The 16,527-nt window shown below is 56.9% G+C and overlaps 4 protein-coding genes across 7 annotated transcripts; 2 read left to right on the top strand and 2 right to left on the bottom strand.

The window, feature by feature from the left end:
• The first annotated feature begins 814 nt into the window (after positions 1-814).
• Positions 815-3,415, top strand: nup50 (nucleoporin 50). Its single transcript, XM_058067478.1, has 8 exons — positions 815-1,069; positions 1,259-1,445; positions 1,514-1,597; positions 1,670-1,844; positions 1,906-2,454; positions 2,525-2,609; positions 2,672-2,790; positions 2,864-3,415. The coding sequence occupies exons 2-8, from the start codon at positions 1,377-1,379 to the stop codon at positions 3,061-3,063; spliced, it is 1,281 nt and encodes a 426-aa protein (XP_057923461.1). The 5' UTR covers positions 815-1,069; positions 1,259-1,376; the 3' UTR covers positions 3,064-3,415.
• kiaa0930 lies at positions 3,352-6,232 on the bottom strand. 2 transcript variants are annotated; one of them, XM_058067482.1, is made up of 10 exons: positions 5,856-6,232; positions 5,484-5,632; positions 5,243-5,347; positions 5,080-5,157; positions 4,906-5,007; positions 4,702-4,842; positions 4,433-4,621; positions 4,205-4,364; positions 3,955-4,110; positions 3,352-3,874 (listed from the first exon to the last, which is right to left on the bottom strand). In XM_058067482.1, exons 2-10 carry the CDS (start codon positions 5,592-5,594, stop codon positions 3,834-3,836), a joined length of 1,083 nt encoding a protein of 360 aa, XP_057923465.1. In that variant the 5' UTR covers positions 5,595-5,632; positions 5,856-6,232; the 3' UTR covers positions 3,352-3,833. The 2 variants fall into 2 exon arrangements, with proteins under 2 accessions (XP_057923465.1, XP_057923464.1); XM_058067481.1 differs by having other exon boundaries at positions 5,922-6,232.
• A 637-nt stretch (positions 6,233-6,869) lies between these two features.
• fbxo7 (F-box protein 7) lies at positions 6,870-11,620 on the bottom strand. Of its 3 annotated transcripts, none has more exons than XM_058067476.1 (10): positions 10,540-11,620; positions 10,063-10,297; positions 9,751-9,946; positions 9,450-9,674; positions 8,183-8,327; positions 8,038-8,121; positions 7,864-7,959; positions 7,617-7,793; positions 7,512-7,546; positions 6,870-7,440 (listed from the first exon to the last, which is right to left on the bottom strand). In XM_058067476.1, exons 2-10 carry the CDS (start codon positions 10,182-10,184, stop codon positions 7,138-7,140), a joined length of 1,383 nt encoding a protein of 460 aa, XP_057923459.1. In that variant the 5' UTR covers positions 10,185-10,297; positions 10,540-11,620; the 3' UTR covers positions 6,870-7,137. The 3 variants fall into 3 exon arrangements, with proteins under 3 accessions (XP_057923459.1, XP_057923458.1, XP_057923460.1); XM_058067475.1 differs by having other exon boundaries at positions 10,063-10,185; positions 10,540-11,619; XM_058067477.1 differs by lacking the exon at positions 10,540-11,620 and having other exon boundaries at positions 10,023-10,168.
• rtcb (RNA 2',3'-cyclic phosphate and 5'-OH ligase) lies at positions 11,123-14,146 on the top strand. The gene is made up of 12 exons (XM_058067473.1): positions 11,123-11,317; positions 12,008-12,086; positions 12,155-12,222; positions 12,297-12,396; positions 12,456-12,612; positions 12,671-12,827; positions 12,907-13,066; positions 13,128-13,303; positions 13,374-13,562; positions 13,621-13,731; positions 13,800-13,919; positions 13,980-14,146. The coding sequence occupies exons 1-12, from the start codon at positions 11,225-11,227 to the stop codon at positions 14,085-14,087; spliced, it is 1,518 nt and encodes a 505-aa protein (XP_057923456.1). The 5' UTR covers positions 11,123-11,224; the 3' UTR covers positions 14,088-14,146.
• The last annotated feature ends 2,381 nt before the right edge of the window (positions 14,147-16,527 follow it).

Genomic DNA, 16,527 nt, shown 5'->3' with positions numbered 1-16,527 from the left:
CCTCCTCCTATTTGTTTTGTGCACGGCTGACCCCCTCGCCACCTCCAACTAGCCCCGCCCCCTGGACCCCAGAACGGGCTGTGACTGGTCACAAGTGCCCAGTGCACGAGAGAGGGGCGCGGAGTGGCAGGAGGTCTCAACCAATCAGGAGTTCCCCTGTGAAGGGACCGCGTGAGTGACCACTACAGGAGGGCGGGGCTCAAAGATGATGTCCACACCGCTCCCGGACGACATTTAAGTCTCATTCCGTGAAAATGTCCGGACATTCATGTGGACGATTTGGATCTCGGTGGTGAAATATTTCAGTGATCATGAAGACTTCTGCTGTGTCATGCATCCTGGTCTCCTCTTCTTCCCAGCTTGTCCATCTTCTCCACACCAGCTGGTCAAAGGTCTCCCGCTGCACTTTGGACCCGCGGCTCACTTCCTGGTTTGTCCAGCACCTGTTCCTGTTTGGCTAGCCACCTGGCTTCTTGCAGGCTTGGAGGGGAGCCATTTGAGGAGGACTCTTCCCCTTTCCTGACTCCCAAATGCTCCAAAGCCGAGGAATCCTCAGCTTCATCCTTGTGTATTTCTTTTTAATAAAGTCCCCCGACGGGGTTGACAGGATGGAGCTTATGTGCTAATATGTTATGTGCTAAAAGTGAAGTTTCCTCACAGGGTTCCGTAAAATCAGACTGTGTCGCCACCTGCTGGACATTCGGAAGACATTTTGGAGCAGGTGGACTTTGCCCCAATCAGCCAGCTAATGGAGAACGAATTAATCAGCGTTACACACCTCCTATCACGACAAGCTAATACCGAGAACGTTCACAGCGAGGAGCTCGGTTTCCGAGTACAGGCGACGTCATCAAACTACAACTCCCAGAGGGCCGCCGCTCCAGCGCATGCGCAGAAAAGCGCCCGGGCAAACTCATGCGGATGTGCTGCTCCATGAAATGGCGGCGTGAGAGAGGCTCCTTTCAACCACCGGAGTGCCGCCGTTGATGTTTGTTTGTGTGGGAAAGCTCCCCGGCAGCGTCCCCGCGTTGCTCACACGAACACTGTCGGCTTTCTGCTCCCACAAAAGGTACGTTACGGTCACTCGGCACCCACGTAGACGGCTGTGGCTAATGTTAGCAGCTAGCTCATAAAGGCTAGCTCCGTGTTGAGAGGCTGACGGCGGCGACGTGATTGTTTTCACGCACAACACCGACGTGACCAAAACATAAAAGTTATTTGTTGTCACAACAAAGTCGCTGCTTTGGTTTGGTTTCAGAGGCGTCTTGCTAACACGACTTGTGGGTCAGGCTGTGCTTCCGTTAAAAGTCACCGCGTGTGCGCGTGCGTGTGCGCGTCCAGCCCCGGTTCTGTTGGTTCCGTGAGCCGCAGTTGGGATGGCCAAGCGGATCGCTGACAAGGAGCTGACGGACAGGAACTGGGATCAGGAGGAGGAAGGCGAGGAGGTGACGTCATTCCTCCAGAAAGCTTTGAGGCCACGTGAGCTGTTTGATTCCAACGCGTGTCTCCTCAGGCCGGAACCTTCTCTCTGGCCAGCGAGGATGTGCTGAAGAACCGCGCCATCAAAAAGGCCAAGCGGCGAAACATCGGTGCTGAGGTAGTGTCCGTCCCGAGGAGGAAGACGCCGGAAGCGGTTTTCCGATATTCAGCGTTCGCGTGTGCGTTGCAGGGCGACGGGGTCGGTGCCTTCAAGGGCTTTAAAGGGTTCTCCATGAGCGCCCCCCCGTTCTCTGCTTTTGGATCCAAGGGCCTGGGGGGTCTGACCAACGGGAATGGCGTCACGCCGTCTTTCGGCGGTTCGTCGTCATCGTCACCTGCTGTGGCCACGCCCTCCACGACGGCTGGTGAGTCCTGCGCCCTCGGCGGCGGCGGCGAGCATCTGATCACGTTCTCCTCCTCCCTCAGGGGCGGCTTTGAATGGCTCCGTGCCTGCCACGCCCTCTTCTGACATCACAGGAAAGCTGTCCAATGGCCCCGCCCCCGGCGGCGGCGGCAAGGAGTACAGCCGGCAGCTGACGGCGCTCAACTGCTCCGTGCGCGACTGGATCACCAAGCACGTCAACGACAACCCGCTGTGCAACCTCAACCCCATCTTCCGCGATTACGAGCGTCACCTGGCCAGCATCGAGCGGCAGTACGGGGCCGCCCCCTCGGAAGAGAAGAAGGCAGGCGGGACGCCGCCCACCGGCGCCGCGCCCACCGGCGCCGCACCCCCCTCTTCCTCCTCGTCCGGCGGCGGCTTGGCCGTCTCTCCTTCCTGCAAGGACAAGACGGAAGACAAAGGCGCTCCGGTCCCGCCTGGCGTCACCTTCAACTTCGGCCAGAAGGTGGACCCCGCAGCGGGGGGCTCCTTGGGGTCCAAAGCCACGCCCCCCGGCTTCTTCTCGGGACAGAGCTCCTTGTTTGGCAGCGCGTCCTTCATCGGGTCCAAGAGCGAGGACGCCAAGTCGACAGGTACGCACGCACGCACGCACGCGCGCAGGAGGCGGGTCATGTGATCATCACGCTTCCATTCGCCACGCAGACGACAACGCCGGCGACGAGTCCTACGAGCCGCCCAAGCCCGAAGTCAGGGAGGTCAAGGAGGACAACGCCTTCTACTCCAAGAAGTACGTGATGACGTCACGCCGCCGCCAGCTGATGGCGGCCTCTGATTGTCTGTGTGTGTCAGGTGTAAAGTCTTCTACAAGAAGGAGGCGGAGTTTAAGGAGAAGGGCGTGGGCACGCTGCACCTCAAACGCACCACGGAGGGAAAAACTCAGATGATCGTTCGAGCCGACACCAACCTCGGTAAGACGCTTCCTTCCTGTCTGGGGGGGGGGCGGGGTCACCTGACCGGTCTGACGTGACGCCTCCTGTTCAGGAAACATCCTGCTCAACATCCTGCTGCACGCCACCATGCCGTGCTCGCGGGTGGGCAAGAACAACGTGATGGTGGTGTGCGTGCCCAACCCCCCCGTCGACGACAACGACCCCGCCAGCCCCGTGCCGCTCCTCATCCGCGTCAAGACGCCGGAGGACGCCGACGAGCTCCACAAGACCCTGGACCAGCAGAAAGGCTGATGGCCCGCTTCCTGCTGCCGGCGGCCGCCATCCGCCTGATTGACACGTTCATGCATGCACGCACACACACACACACACGCACGCACACACACTCACGGTTCCAGGCGGCGGCCATGCTGCGAAGCGCTGGGCGACATTCCTCAGCTTTTATCACTTTTATTATTTTGGCGTTAGGAACCATTTGTTGTACAAATGTTTCCCTCGCCAGGAGGGACATTTTTCTCCCGTGTGGAACTTTTGTTTTGAAAGTGTCCTTGGCCCCGCCCCCACCCCCCACCCCCCCCCCCCCTGCGGGAATAAAACGAAACCAGAGGTTTTCTGCTCTCGGACTTTACTTTCAGTGTTTGAGTAAGAAGAATAAATTGTGACGCTCGTGTAGCAAAACTCATCCCAAGTCTGCGTGTGTTGCCGTGACGACGTGCAAACAGGAAGTGGCGGCGTGTCTGCCGCCCCTCCCTGCTTGGCCAAAGCTCCGTCTTCCCTTTTCAGCATCATCGGGTCTGCGGAAGGTCGTGACCCCGCTAACTACGTCAGGTGCAGCACAATATTTACAGCGTGTCACTTCCTGTCCGAGCCCGCCGCCTTGTCGCGCTGAGGTCATGTGATCCTGGCGCCGTATCCGTGGTGATGAGCGGCAGGAACGTCAAGAAGACGAGGAGGCACTTCTTGGACAGCTGGTTTGCGGTTCTGGTGGCGGCCGGTCCGGGGCGGGACCCCGAATGGCGTGATGCGGGGGGGGGAGGCACTTTGCTGACGACGAGAAGGCGCCGCTACGCCATCAGGATGGGCTTCTGGCGCACCTCCAAGATGTCTGATGATGTCACATGATGAGTTGGCGCCACGGCCGGCCTGGCTAGGCTAGGCTAGGCTAGGCAAGGGGGCGGGGCTCACCTGTGGTGATGCGGTGCAAAGGCAAGGTGACGTAGGTCAGGTGGGAGTAGAGCAGGAAGTAGTCATCGCTGCGGTTCAGTTTCAGCCAAGACCCCACCAGAGAACGACCCGTCCCTGACAGCGAGCGTGACCGCAGATTGGTGGCGCTGTGGAGGTCTGACACGTGCACACGCACATGCACGCACACACACACACACACACGTCTTCTGAATCATGTCTTCCAACGACGCGTTCGACCTTCCACCTTTACCTTCGTCTTCCTCCTCCCGGAAGAATTCCTCGCTGTCGTTGGCGGAGTGGGACTTCTTCATCTCGGCCATCCTGTGGCGAGGAATCTTACGCCTGAGCGACGGCGAGAAGAAGGCGGGGCGGTTCCTCTCAGGGGTGGGGGGCGTGCTGAACGACGTCACCTGGACAGCAGGACGGCAAAAGTCGGCGCACGGAAAGCGGGGCGGAGCTAAGAGAGACGGCCGCTCACCCGCTCGTGCACCGGCGTCACATGCTCGTCCTCCGTGCCGCAGGGGGAGGTGTCGCCGGTGGGCACCCTGCTGACGGCCATCTCGGCGTGACCTTTGCCCTGCGGCCCCTTCATCCTCACGAACTCCATGTTGTTGTACTTGTAGAAGCCAAACGACATGCGCTGGGCCATCTTGGCGGCCATGCTCACCTGCGAAGGGAGGCGGCGCCGCGCCACGTTAGCTCGGCACCAGGCGTGCGTGAGGTGAGCGCGAGGAGGCGGAGCCTCACCCGGTTGTCGTAGACTTTCTTGAGCGCCTCGTAGCGGATGGAGCCCTGGAAGATGACGCCCTGGAAGGTGTTGCTCTTGTCGCTGGCCACCAGCTCCACGCACACCATCTCCCCCTCCCCCACCGTCATGTCGCTGAACACCTGCGGCGCACGTGCACGCGCTTAGGCCACGCCCAACAGCCGCTCACCTGGAAGCTCCGCTACCTCCTCAAAGTTGTCGATCATGAAGAAGATGTTGGGGTAGCTCATCTTTGACTCCTCCCCCTTGCTGTCCATAGCGTGTTTGCTGGGCGAGGCAAACACTTCCTGTGTGCACAGGAAGTAGAATAAGCTCTCAAATGTGGCCGCGCGCGCACGCACGCTTGTGTCCCCGCCCACCTGGCATTTCTTCTTGTGGATGTGGATGTCACCCGCGTCTGAGCGCGTGCACACGGCGCACGTCACCACGTAGTCCAGCTGTGAAGGCGCGAGCACGTCAGCTGACCATCACGTGCATGCGTGTGTGCACGTGTGCGTGCACGTGTGCGTGCGTGTGTAAGACCTTCTGCAGGATAAGGTTGAGGTAGACGCTCTCCTCCCAGTCGATGTCCGGATCTCCGAGGCCCGGAAGCTTCTTGGAGTCTCTCCTGTAGACTTCCACCTCCACCTGCAGCATAACAAACATGGCCGCCAGTGTCACCTCGTCAAGGGACCTGAACTAGGCAGGTCGTTGTCATGGAAACCACACAGGTCACGTGACTACTTAGAACGGCCATCACTTCCTGGGCCGAGGAGACGCTCACCTTCTTGCCCTCAGTGTTGTCGGCGCCCACGTAGGCCAACTTCCTGCGCACGTAGAAGAGCATGTCGTCCTGCTGGAGAGCCCACTTCTCCATGAAGTAGGTGGAGAACATCCACGTCCAGAACACGATCCGGTCATCCTTAAAGCAACCTGCACGCGCACACACACACACACACACACACATAAATGATTCACTGCAAAGGAGGCTGTTGCCAAGCAACCACAGCGCAGGTAAACTACTAGCCCCGCCCACTCATGACATTTGAACGTGTCATCGCTTGTGGCTGGCACGTGACCGTGATGACATTTTGCAGCCCGGCTGACGTCATCACAACGCTCACGTGACCGGCGGCATTCGAGCACAATGACGTACAGCTACGCTAGCATCGTAGCGCCAAGGACACTAAACGATCCGTTAGCATCGGCGGAAGCGTCTGACCCAGTCCGCTCATCTCCTGCCGGATGTTCAGTCGGTTCCGCTCGTCGGCGATGGCCTTGAGCATCTGCTGCAGAGAGCCGTCCAGTTCGGCGGGGTCCTCCTCACACGAGCCCGGTACAGACGCCATCTCCGCGCTGGGACCATGACAGACTGGGCCCGAGCTACGGACCGGAAGGAGCGACTGTCTGGGAGGGCCGCGTTGTTCTCTTTTCAACCCCGGCAAAGGCGAGGTGCCAGCGGGCACCGTTCCGCTGTCTTCGGTTCTGTTGTGAGGATCAGCTGGAACCACCCCTCCAACTTCCGGTAACAACACGAGGCTCTTAAAGGAACAGCCGAGTGGACGCCCTCTTGACGTTTGTATTCATCACCAGGAGACTCCGTAATGAACCGAATTAAACTGTACCACATATCTTCATTTCACCGTGTTTGCACTACAGTCAAACTATTTTATTTCTTTACAAATAATGTAAAAAATCACTTGGACATTTAATCTTCACTGACAACATAATTCAGCGTCGTTCCTGTGTTGATGTGCTTTCGGGACACAGTCGGTGCTTGGAGGTTATCGAATCAAACGTACCCCACACCAGTAGAGGCCCCGCCCGCCTCGCAGCTCTTTGCTAGCCTTGCGTTAGCTAGCGATTCCGATCTGCGGATTTCTTGAAACTTGTTTGTTCTAATCTCTGCCCCGTCGACGCGGAATCAACGTTTATCGTGTACCCTTTTCTTTAAACGCGCCGCCTGGTTCCCACAAAGGGTACATTTGCAAGGGTTCCTGCCGGCAGGACCTGGCGTATGTCAACGAAGGCACCCATTGTTCTCAGACAATGGATGACGTCATTGTTTCCCGTATAAATACGTCGCACAGATGCAGGTGAAGAGGATTCATTGGTGATATGAATGAATAAATCATGAATAATGAATGAATAATTCCATTGTGATTCCTAATGAATGAATGATTCCAATGAAACGTTGAGTTTAATGTAAGGCACCGCAACAGAAGCATCTTTCACATTCTTGCCAAGAAAGTCATATTTGCAGACAAAGTGCTTTTCAACATCAGCGTGACGACGCAACGGCGAATCATCAACCGATGTCATCATCATCATCATCAGGGTCAGCAGCCCGCCATGATGGCGTCGTGTGAAGCGTCGCTACATAACATTTCGTCACGTTCAGGAACGGGGGCCGGCCGCCACATTCCCACAGCGCCAGGTCAGATGAACCCTTGTCTGACGTCAGCCGCCCGAGCGCCACCCGGCGGCGGTCGGGGGTCGCTGCGCCGCCGTCGGCGCTCGCTGTCCAGCGAGCTGTGAAGAGGCGGACCGATGGGGTCGTAGCGAGGTGTGGGAAGCACGCCGTAGGGGACGGCGGGTCTCAGGTCGTATGCGCCGCCGATGATGCCAGGGAATGGCGAGTAGGGGGCGGGACTGAAGATGTGGCGATGGATAAGGGGGAGGGAGCAGGGCCGGTCCACACATCCTCCTTTTTGGCGGAACCGGTAGAAACTTTTGTAGAGCTACACACACACACACACACACACACATTGGCGTTGATGTTGCCATGGAAACGTTGACAGCTGAGACTGACCTCCTTCCAGTTGGTTTCTCCCTGCCAGTTGTGGTCTAAACAACAAGGAGAGGGGTCACATGACAAGATGGCGTCACACATCCACACGAGACGGCGCGGTCTCACCGCTGAAGTCGCGGCGCACCAGGTGTCTCCAGAGCGCCGGGTCGTCGGTGGAGGCGTGCAGGTGCTTGCAGACGGCCGACAGTCTCAGCAGCGAGCGCACGTCCAGCAGGCGCAGCACGAGGAGGAGGAGCTCGGGAGGGAGCGCCGCCAGGCCGAAGGCCACGGGCAGAGAGAGGGCTGCCGACGCGCTCATTGGTCACAACTCAGGCTTGGAGGGAAAGCCAACATGGCGGCGGCGTGCTCTTACCTTCACGTGTGGCGGCGATCAGCGGGTACACCAGCTGGTCTTTGAAGACTCGCGACAGTCGACTCAGGGACAGGAAGGTGGCGGCCGCGCTCTCGCCTGAAAGACACGAGTCACTGAGGGGGAACGCCACCCGCGCTCGTGCGCCGCCCGCATCCGCCCATCAACAGCTCTGACCTGGCCACGCCTCCGTCACGTAGCTGGAGGGGTCCACGCACATCTTAGCCGCCATGCTGGCGCTGTCGCCCACCTGCAGAATGGCTGTGAGGATGACGACGGTGAGGGTCTTCATCAGTGAGGAAGGTCAACGTGTTCCACGCACCTTCGATGATGAGCATGGGCCTCATGCGCACCGCCACCACCGTAGCCACGCCCCTTTCGCACAACGTGTGCGTGTACTGGAGTCTGTAAGCTCCACCCCCCGACCGCCATTCAGCTGGCATCTCCGTGGCCTTCACCTCGCTATCCTAGAAAGACAACGACACGCTGACATCACAACACGCCATCTACATGTAACACGCCGACATCACAACACGCTATCTATATGTAACACGCTAACATCACAACACGCTATCTATATGTAACACGCTAACATCACAACACGCTATCTATATGTAACACGCTAACATCACAACACGCTATCATATGTAACACGCTGACATCACAACACGCTATCTATATGTAACACGCCGACATCACAACACGCTATTTATATGTAACACGCCGACATCACAACACGCTATCTATATGTAACACGCTGACATCACAACACGCTATCTATATGTGACACGCTGACATCACAACACGCTATCTATATGTGACACGCTGACATCACAACACGCTAATTTCAAGTCACACACTAACATCACATTCATGACATTCACTTCATGTAAGATATCACAACATGATAACATCATGTAACATGTTAACATCACGACATGCTATCTTCGTGTAACACGCTAACATAACATGCTGACTTCATGTAACACGCTAACATCTTGACACCCTAACTTCATGTCACACTAACACGACACGCTAACTTCACGTCACATGGTAACAATAACTACACCCTAACTTCATGTCACACGATAACAATAACTACATGCTAACTTCATGTCACACGGTAACAATAACTACATGCTAACTTCATGTCACACGGTAACAATAACTACATGCTAACTTCATGTCACACGGTAACAATAACTACATGCTAACTTCATGTCACACCAACATCTCATAACTTAACATTGTGATGTTACAACACCCTAACTTCATGTGACATGCTAACTTCATGTGACACACTAACATCACGACCCCCTAACTTCATGTAACAAGCTAATATCACAACATGCTAACTTCATGTCACACACTGACATCACGACACCCGACACATGATGTCACACACTAAGTGCAACACATGAGAACATGCTACCACCATCAACACGCTAACATTGTGCTGCTTCCATCACGGTAGCAGTATTAGCACACGGGACCACGTTAGCTCACAACGTCACAACACGCCAACACATGACGACAACGCGACACGCCAACATTTCAAGTCAACACACGTGAGCAGCGCCATGACTGACCTGCGGCGTGAATCCCGTCTCCAGCATGAGGAGGTGAGCGGCCACCACGATGGCGTCGCTGGGACAGGTGACGGCGGCGCCGCGATAGAGCAGCTCCAGAGAGCGCGGCGCCTGGCCTTCGCCGGCCTCGCCGCACAGCATGGGTTCCCAACTGAGGACGGGCGGCGCTCGGGGGCCGGAGGAGCACGACGCCTCTGATGGGTCGGAGGGGGCGGGGCCACAGCCCTGCCGAACAAAGACGCCACGGTGACCTTTGACACGTCCACTGGCGGCGACGTCACGCGTGGTTTCCATCACTCACCCCGCTGGAGGTCATCCCGGCCTGCCCGCCGGCCGTCGTCGTCTCGGCGGGGGGCTTGCCTGGCGAAGCGTCCACGGCGCCGGGAAGCAACACGCGGATGAGATCTCCGGGGACCACGCCGCAGGTGGACAGCCTCTGGCCCGCGTCAGAAAGGAGCTCGGCGCCGTTCAGAGAAAGACCGAACTCCACGTCCCGACTGGGGAGGACCAAAGGTTAGACGTCAGTTAGCAGGAGCTAACGGGAACCAAGTGTTAGCGCGTGCTTGTCGTTACGTCATTTGTTGCGACAACGTGATCACAAGACGTCACAGACCTCAGGCCGTGGGAGGGCAGCAGGACGCCCTGGATGTGTTCCGTCAGCTCCTTCAAAGTGGACTCGGGTCCGAACAGGTCCACTTTGCAGGTCTGCTTGCGGATGCGGACACGCAGCTTCATGCTGACACGACACGTCACGATTTATCACCTTTCATCGTCGTGTCATCGTGTCGTGTCATGCTACTCCATCTTGGCTATTTCTCATGAGTCACGAACGTTGTTTTCATCGTCAGCTGGCCTCGGCAAAACAAACCTCGTTCGCATTCAACATTCTAGCGCATTTTAGCCCGGAAAATAAACACAACCTTTTGGAAAAAACAGGTGAAATTGAAACGGAAACCTCCAAAAGGGACGCTCGGTTCCGTTTTCACTTCTTCGCATTAACTGCTCACGGCTCAGTCAAGCTAGCTGGCTAGCTAGCTGCTAGCTAACTCGCGTACGGGTTCCAAAGCAAACATCAAATCAAACATTTTACCTGATCAGAAGACGACACACGCGAGCTTTGGGTCTGAGCTTCTTCCGTCAACAACTTCCGGTTTCATAAAATAAAAAAGGGCTTATAAACGAGGCCCCGCACACTCTCACTCGGAGCTCTCCTCCGGGTCATTTCTATTCCACCCCTTCCCGCACAAAGTCGTAAAGAACTACATCTACGGCATGGCGGATGTCGTAAACGACTACATTTACGGCACGGCGGATGAAAAAAAAACACAACACTGTCCACAGATGTCCCCCAAATACTTTTACGTGCAAATAGAAACACTTAAGTGCAGTTAACTATACAGCTATTGCCTGCAAGTGTACTCACATCTACGGCACGGCGAATGTCGTAAAGAGCTGCATCTACGGCACGGCGAATGTCGTAAAGAACTACATCTACGGCACGGCGAATGAAAAAAAACACAACCCTGTCCACAAATGTTCCCCACAAACTTTATGGTGAAAATTCACACACTTAAGTGCAGTTAATAAACTGCTATTGTTGTAAGAGTACTCACACTCAGCAAACTATACCACGGCGTTTCAAATCGTGGCAGGCGCTGCAGGGTTTAAATGCTAGCGGGCTTCCGTAGCATCCCGTCGAAATGCCACTTGGTGTCACTGGACAGCAACTAATGCGGAGTATTAAAAACGCACTTCTTTTGGAATAAAGCGCAGTAATGAGTAGAAATTACAACGACGAGCTACAATATGTGGACAAGATTTCCACAAACTGCTGGAGAATTAAGAAGGGTTTTGTTCCCAACATGCAGGTAGATATCGGCGCTGTTAGCTACTTAGCTAGGCAGCATTTTGGCTACTTCCGCTACCACTTTATGATTTATTATGCACGACTGTGAAATACGACTCGGGCTTCGATGATATCTCTTGAAAATCTTACTGTTATTATCTCCTTAGATGTCGGCGAGTTTGTCAACCGTGCTAGCCAAGTGTGACAGTGAAAAAGGAAAGCTAGAACTTGTAAACATGCTTCCACGTTACACAGATGCTGTTTCACACTTCCTGGAAATGTTCTTCTGGGATTAGGAATTTATTGCGATACCAAAAAAGTCCCCAAATTACAACTTAATTTTTAAACAAGTTTTTAATAAGATCACTATTTAATAAAACCTTTTCTTGAATATTCTAATGCTATGCTGACATTAGGACTTTATTCTGGTAACATTTTCATGTGACATTTCTTCTGGTCAATTTTCCATGTAGATGAATTTATTCCAATAATATGGATCCACCCGCCACAAAAAGGTGCAGAAATGTACACTTTTTTTACTTTCGTCATATTATTTTTCCTGTAAATGAGTCATTTTGTCCCTACTTTTGATGCTTTTTTAAATGTCTTTAATATAATTGTTTCTAATTTATTAGACCCCCCCCCCCCCAACCTCCTCTGTCATATTCGGCCAAAGTTATTCTGGTAAAATGCGTGAAATGAAACGTTTCAGGTGGAAGGAATCTTCTACGTCAACGACCCTCTGGAGAAGCTGATGTTCGAGGAGCTGAGGAACGCGTGTCGAGGAGGAGGTGACGTACGCGCTTGGCTGGGGCCGACGTCTGGGTGCGGCTCACCGACGTGTTCTACTCCTCCACAGGCGTGGGCGGCTTCCTTCCCGCCATGAAGCAGATCGGGAACGTGGCGGCGCTCCCCGGGATCGTCCACGTGAGTACGCGCCGGTGCGGTGCGGGGTGTAGCCCCGCCCATCTCCGACCACCATAAGCCTTTTGTCTCTGCAGAGATCCATCGGGCTCCCGGACGTCCACTCGGGATATGGTTTCGCCATCGGCAACATGGCCGCCTTTGATATGAACGACCCGCACGCCGTGGTGTCTCCAGGTGAGGACGCACGCACGCATGCGGGTGGAGACGACAAAGCAGCGTGTCTTATCGTGCAGGCGGCGTGGGTTTCGACATCAACTGCGGCGTCCGCCTGCTGAGGACAAATTTAGACGAGCGAGACGTGGAGCCCGTCAAGGAGCAGCTGGCCCAGTCGCTCTTTGACCACATCCCAGTGGGCGTGGGCTCCAAGGGCGTCATTCCCATGGGGGCCAAGTAAGTAGGGCCACCCGGCCCCGTTGGGCGTCTGCCCTGACCCCGTGTGCGTGTGCAGGGACCTGGAGGAGGCGCTGGAGATGGGCGTGGACTGGTCCCTGAGGGAGGGCTACGCTTGGGCCGAGGACAAGGAGCACTGCGAGGAGTACGGGCGGATGTTGCAGGCCGACCCCACCAAGGTATCGTCCAAGGCCAAGAAGAGGGGCCTGCCTCAGGTACAACTTCCTCTTCCTGCCCTTTCGCTGTAAAGGCGGCCAGCCGCGCAGCGCTCACGCCCGTCGATTTGCGCCCCAGTTGGGAACCCTGGGAGCAGGAAACCATTACGCCGAGATCCAGGTGGTGGACGAGATCTACAATGACTATGCCGCCAAGAAGATGGGCGTGGACCACAAAGGACAGGTGTGCGTGATGATCCACAGCGGCAGCAGAGGGCTGGGACACCAGGTGGCCACAGGTAATCAGGTAGTCCTTGCCCGTGTCCACGCCCCGCCCCAGCTGACGTCCGCCCTTGACAGACGCCCTGGTCGCCATGGAGAAGGCCATGAAGCGGGACAAGATCGTGGTGAACGACCGGCAGCTGGCCTGCGCCCGCATCACGTCCCAGGAAGGCCAGGACTACCTGAAGGGGATGGCGGCAGCCGGGAATTACGCCTGGGTCAACCGCTCCTCCATGACCTTCCTCACCAGACAGGTAGCGCCGCCGCCGCCGCACGTGGGACGCCGTTAGCTTGCTAGCGCCAACGCCGCTCGTTTGTGGGCAGGCCTTCTCCAAGGTGTTTGGCACCACGCCGGACGACTTGGACATGCACGTCATCTACGACGTGTCCCACAACATCGCCAAGGTGGAGGAGCACATGGTGGACGGGAAGCAGAGGACGCTGCTGGTCCACCGCAAGGGGTCCACTCGCGCCTTCCCCCCCCACCACCCTCTCATCCCTGTGGACTATCAGGTAAGCGGCCCGCGTGTTCGTGTCGGGATGCGCGTGACCTTGTCTGACCTTCCCTCAGCTCACGGGCCAGCCGGTGTTGATCGGGGGGACCATGGGGACCTGCAGCTACGTCCTGACGGGGACGGAGCAAGGCATGACGGAGACGTTTGGCACCACCTGTCACGGAGCGGTATGCGACTTCCCCATCCGCTTCCGGTCCCAGACTCCATGTTAGCTGATGTGCTTCCTGGCGTGCAGGGTCGCGCGCTGTCTCGTGCCAAGTCCCGGCGGAATCTGGACTTCCAGGATGTCCTGGACCAGCTGGCCGACAAGGGCATCGCCATCCGGGTGGCGTCACCCAAGCTCGTCATGGAGGAGGTGAGGCCCGCTGCCAACCTTTGACCTCTGGTACCACAGCTTTCTCCCCCCCGTTTTCAGGCTCCCGAGTCGTACAAGAACGTGACGGACGTGGTGGACACGTGTCACCAGGCGGGCATCAGCAGGAAGGCCATCAAGCTGAGACCCATTGCAGTCATCAAAGGCTGAAGACCCGCCCCCATGACGTCACGAATGAATAAAACATTAAAGATGATTCTTGCTTGATTCTTATTCCATCGCGCGTCACGCGCTCCTGTGACGTCACGCACGTGTCAAAGCTTTGCTCTTTAAAGCGGCCATAGTCGCTGGGCGGGGTGGGGGGGGGGCGCGTCCCGCGTCCCTCGCGCACGTTGAGGGCGGAAAACATGGCGGACGTCTACCGGGTCCACGCGGAGCTCGTCCTACCGATCGTACGGATCCACCTGCAGCGGGTCCTGGCGGCCCAGTGGGTCATGCTGGCGTCCGGGACCACCGACTCGTCCACGCACGTCCTGCTGGCCGACATGTGCGCACGCGCCACGCACAAACTGTGCACGCACGCGCTCAGGATCATCATGGCCGATCTTCCGGCACCCAAGAGAGGCGTTAAGATCCAGGTGGAGGGCGGTCTGGGCACCGTGTTGGGGTGGGCGCTCAACGTCTCGGACCAGCCGAGCATCAGCTCGGAGAAGCTGGACTCCCTGGTCCAGGAGGAGGTGCGTCAGCGAGTCAACGTCACCTTGGCGCCGTGGCACATGGCCCCGCCCCTTTACGTGCCGACTTCCTTTACCAAGACCGACGTGCTGGCCAAGATGGTTCTCCTCGCGTGCGGGGCCCTCAAGGTCTACCTGAGCAAAGGGATGCCGCAGGCGCACGGCTTCCGCTCGTGCTGGCGCCCGCATGGCGGTCACGAGACCCCGAAGAGGGGGTACGCGTGCGCGGTGGACCAGGAAGAAACCACCGAGGCGGTGAGCCAAATCCTCCGCAAGTGGACCAGCGCCGAGAAGGTGATTTCCGAGCAGGAAGTGACGAAGGCGGCCGTGGGGATCGTGGAGGCGATCGCCAAAGACCTGCACTACCCGGAGCCCACAGAGGGGGGGCACATCGTGTCACCCAAGCCTCAGTTCAACCTGTCGCTCATCAAGGAGCCGCTGTCCCGCTTCTTCCGGTCCACCTGCCCGGAACCCGCTGGTAGCGTGGAGATTTCCCGCCAACACAACTTCCTTAACTTCTGTCACAGGAAGTTTGATGAGATGATGTGCGAGCTGGAGATGGTCCGCTACCAGTGCATGCTGCCGAGCCGGGACCAGGTGGCCCACACGCAACGGCCCCAGCTGGACTCCCCGCCCACCTTCAGAGAGATCCGCTCCCTCCTGGAGGACGTGTTCTGCGAGGGGGCGGCGTTGGCCGGGGACGGCAGAATTGACATGGACGGGCTCGGACGCGAGGCCGACAGGTTCTCCCACGAACTGGCCACCAAAATGTACGGCTACATGACCGGCAACCGGACCCCGGTCCAATCCCTGGAGGTGTGGAGGCACTTCCTGGAACCGCTGGTCTTGGAGGTGGACCAAAAAAACACCAACTTTCTCCAAATTCTCATGAAAATTCTGGACGATTCTGCCAAAAAGTTTGTGCAACAGCTTCTCCTCTGGATCAAGATGGAACCAGCCACCCGCCGTAACCATGCCGACGAGGTGTACGGCTGCTTGACCGAAATCAATGCGTTTGTCACCGGGATGGCAAGCCACCGGAGACGGTTGGAGGACGCCCCCCGCAGGCCCGAGAGCCTCTCCCCGGATGCCATTGGTGACTCCCTCCCCGGGAGGACCATCAGCTCCGGAACCAGGAGTCCAGAGACCAAACTGGAGGTCCATGTCCAGGACACCCCGAGACACCAGGACACCACTGGCGATTCCTGTGCGGATGAGGAGGTCACCTCCAGAACCATAAGTCCAGACATGAAGCTGGAGGTCCATATACAAGACACACCCCGACCCCAAGACACTACTGGTGATTCCTGCACCCAAAAGATCAAGTCCAGTACCAAGACTTCAGAAAAGAAACGACAGGTCCATTTTCAGGACACGCCCCAAGACACCAACGGTGATTCCTGCTCAGACGAGGAGGCCGCCCCCAGAACCACGAGTTCACAAAATAAACTTGATGTTGACTTGCAGGACGCCCCCCAACCCCGAGACACAGCCGGCTATTCCTGCTCAGACCAGGTGGTCACCTCCAAATCCATGAATACAGAAACCCAACAAGATGTTGACGTGCAGGGCGCCCCCATCCCCCAAGACACCACTGGTTCCGACTGCTCAGATGAGGTCGCTACCACCAGAACCACAAGTCCAGAAAATAACCCGGAGGTCTGCTCACAGATGGCCCCTGAATCCGAACCGCCTCCTCGGAATGCCAGCGATGAGTCCTGCCTTGAGGGAACCGTCGACTCTGGAAGCAAAACCTCCGAAAGCACACCACGAGAGGCGCACTTGCAGGAGGCCCCGCCCAGCCCCATTAGTCCACCCCGAGACCCCAACAAAGACTGCTCTGATTCCGCAAGTCCACAAAAGAAACTGGAAGTCTGTGTCCAAGAGGACTTGGATTCCTTTGAGGTCAAGAGTCC

This window comes from Doryrhamphus excisus, chromosome 3 (assembly GCF_030265055.1).
Source record: "Doryrhamphus excisus isolate RoL2022-K1 chromosome 3, RoL_Dexc_1.0, whole genome shotgun sequence".
In the NCBI taxonomy this organism is placed as follows: Eukaryota; Metazoa; Chordata; class Actinopteri; order Syngnathiformes; family Syngnathidae; genus Doryrhamphus; species Doryrhamphus excisus.
Note: the sequence above shows the minus strand (reverse complement) of the source record. Positions and strands in the feature narration are given on the sequence as shown.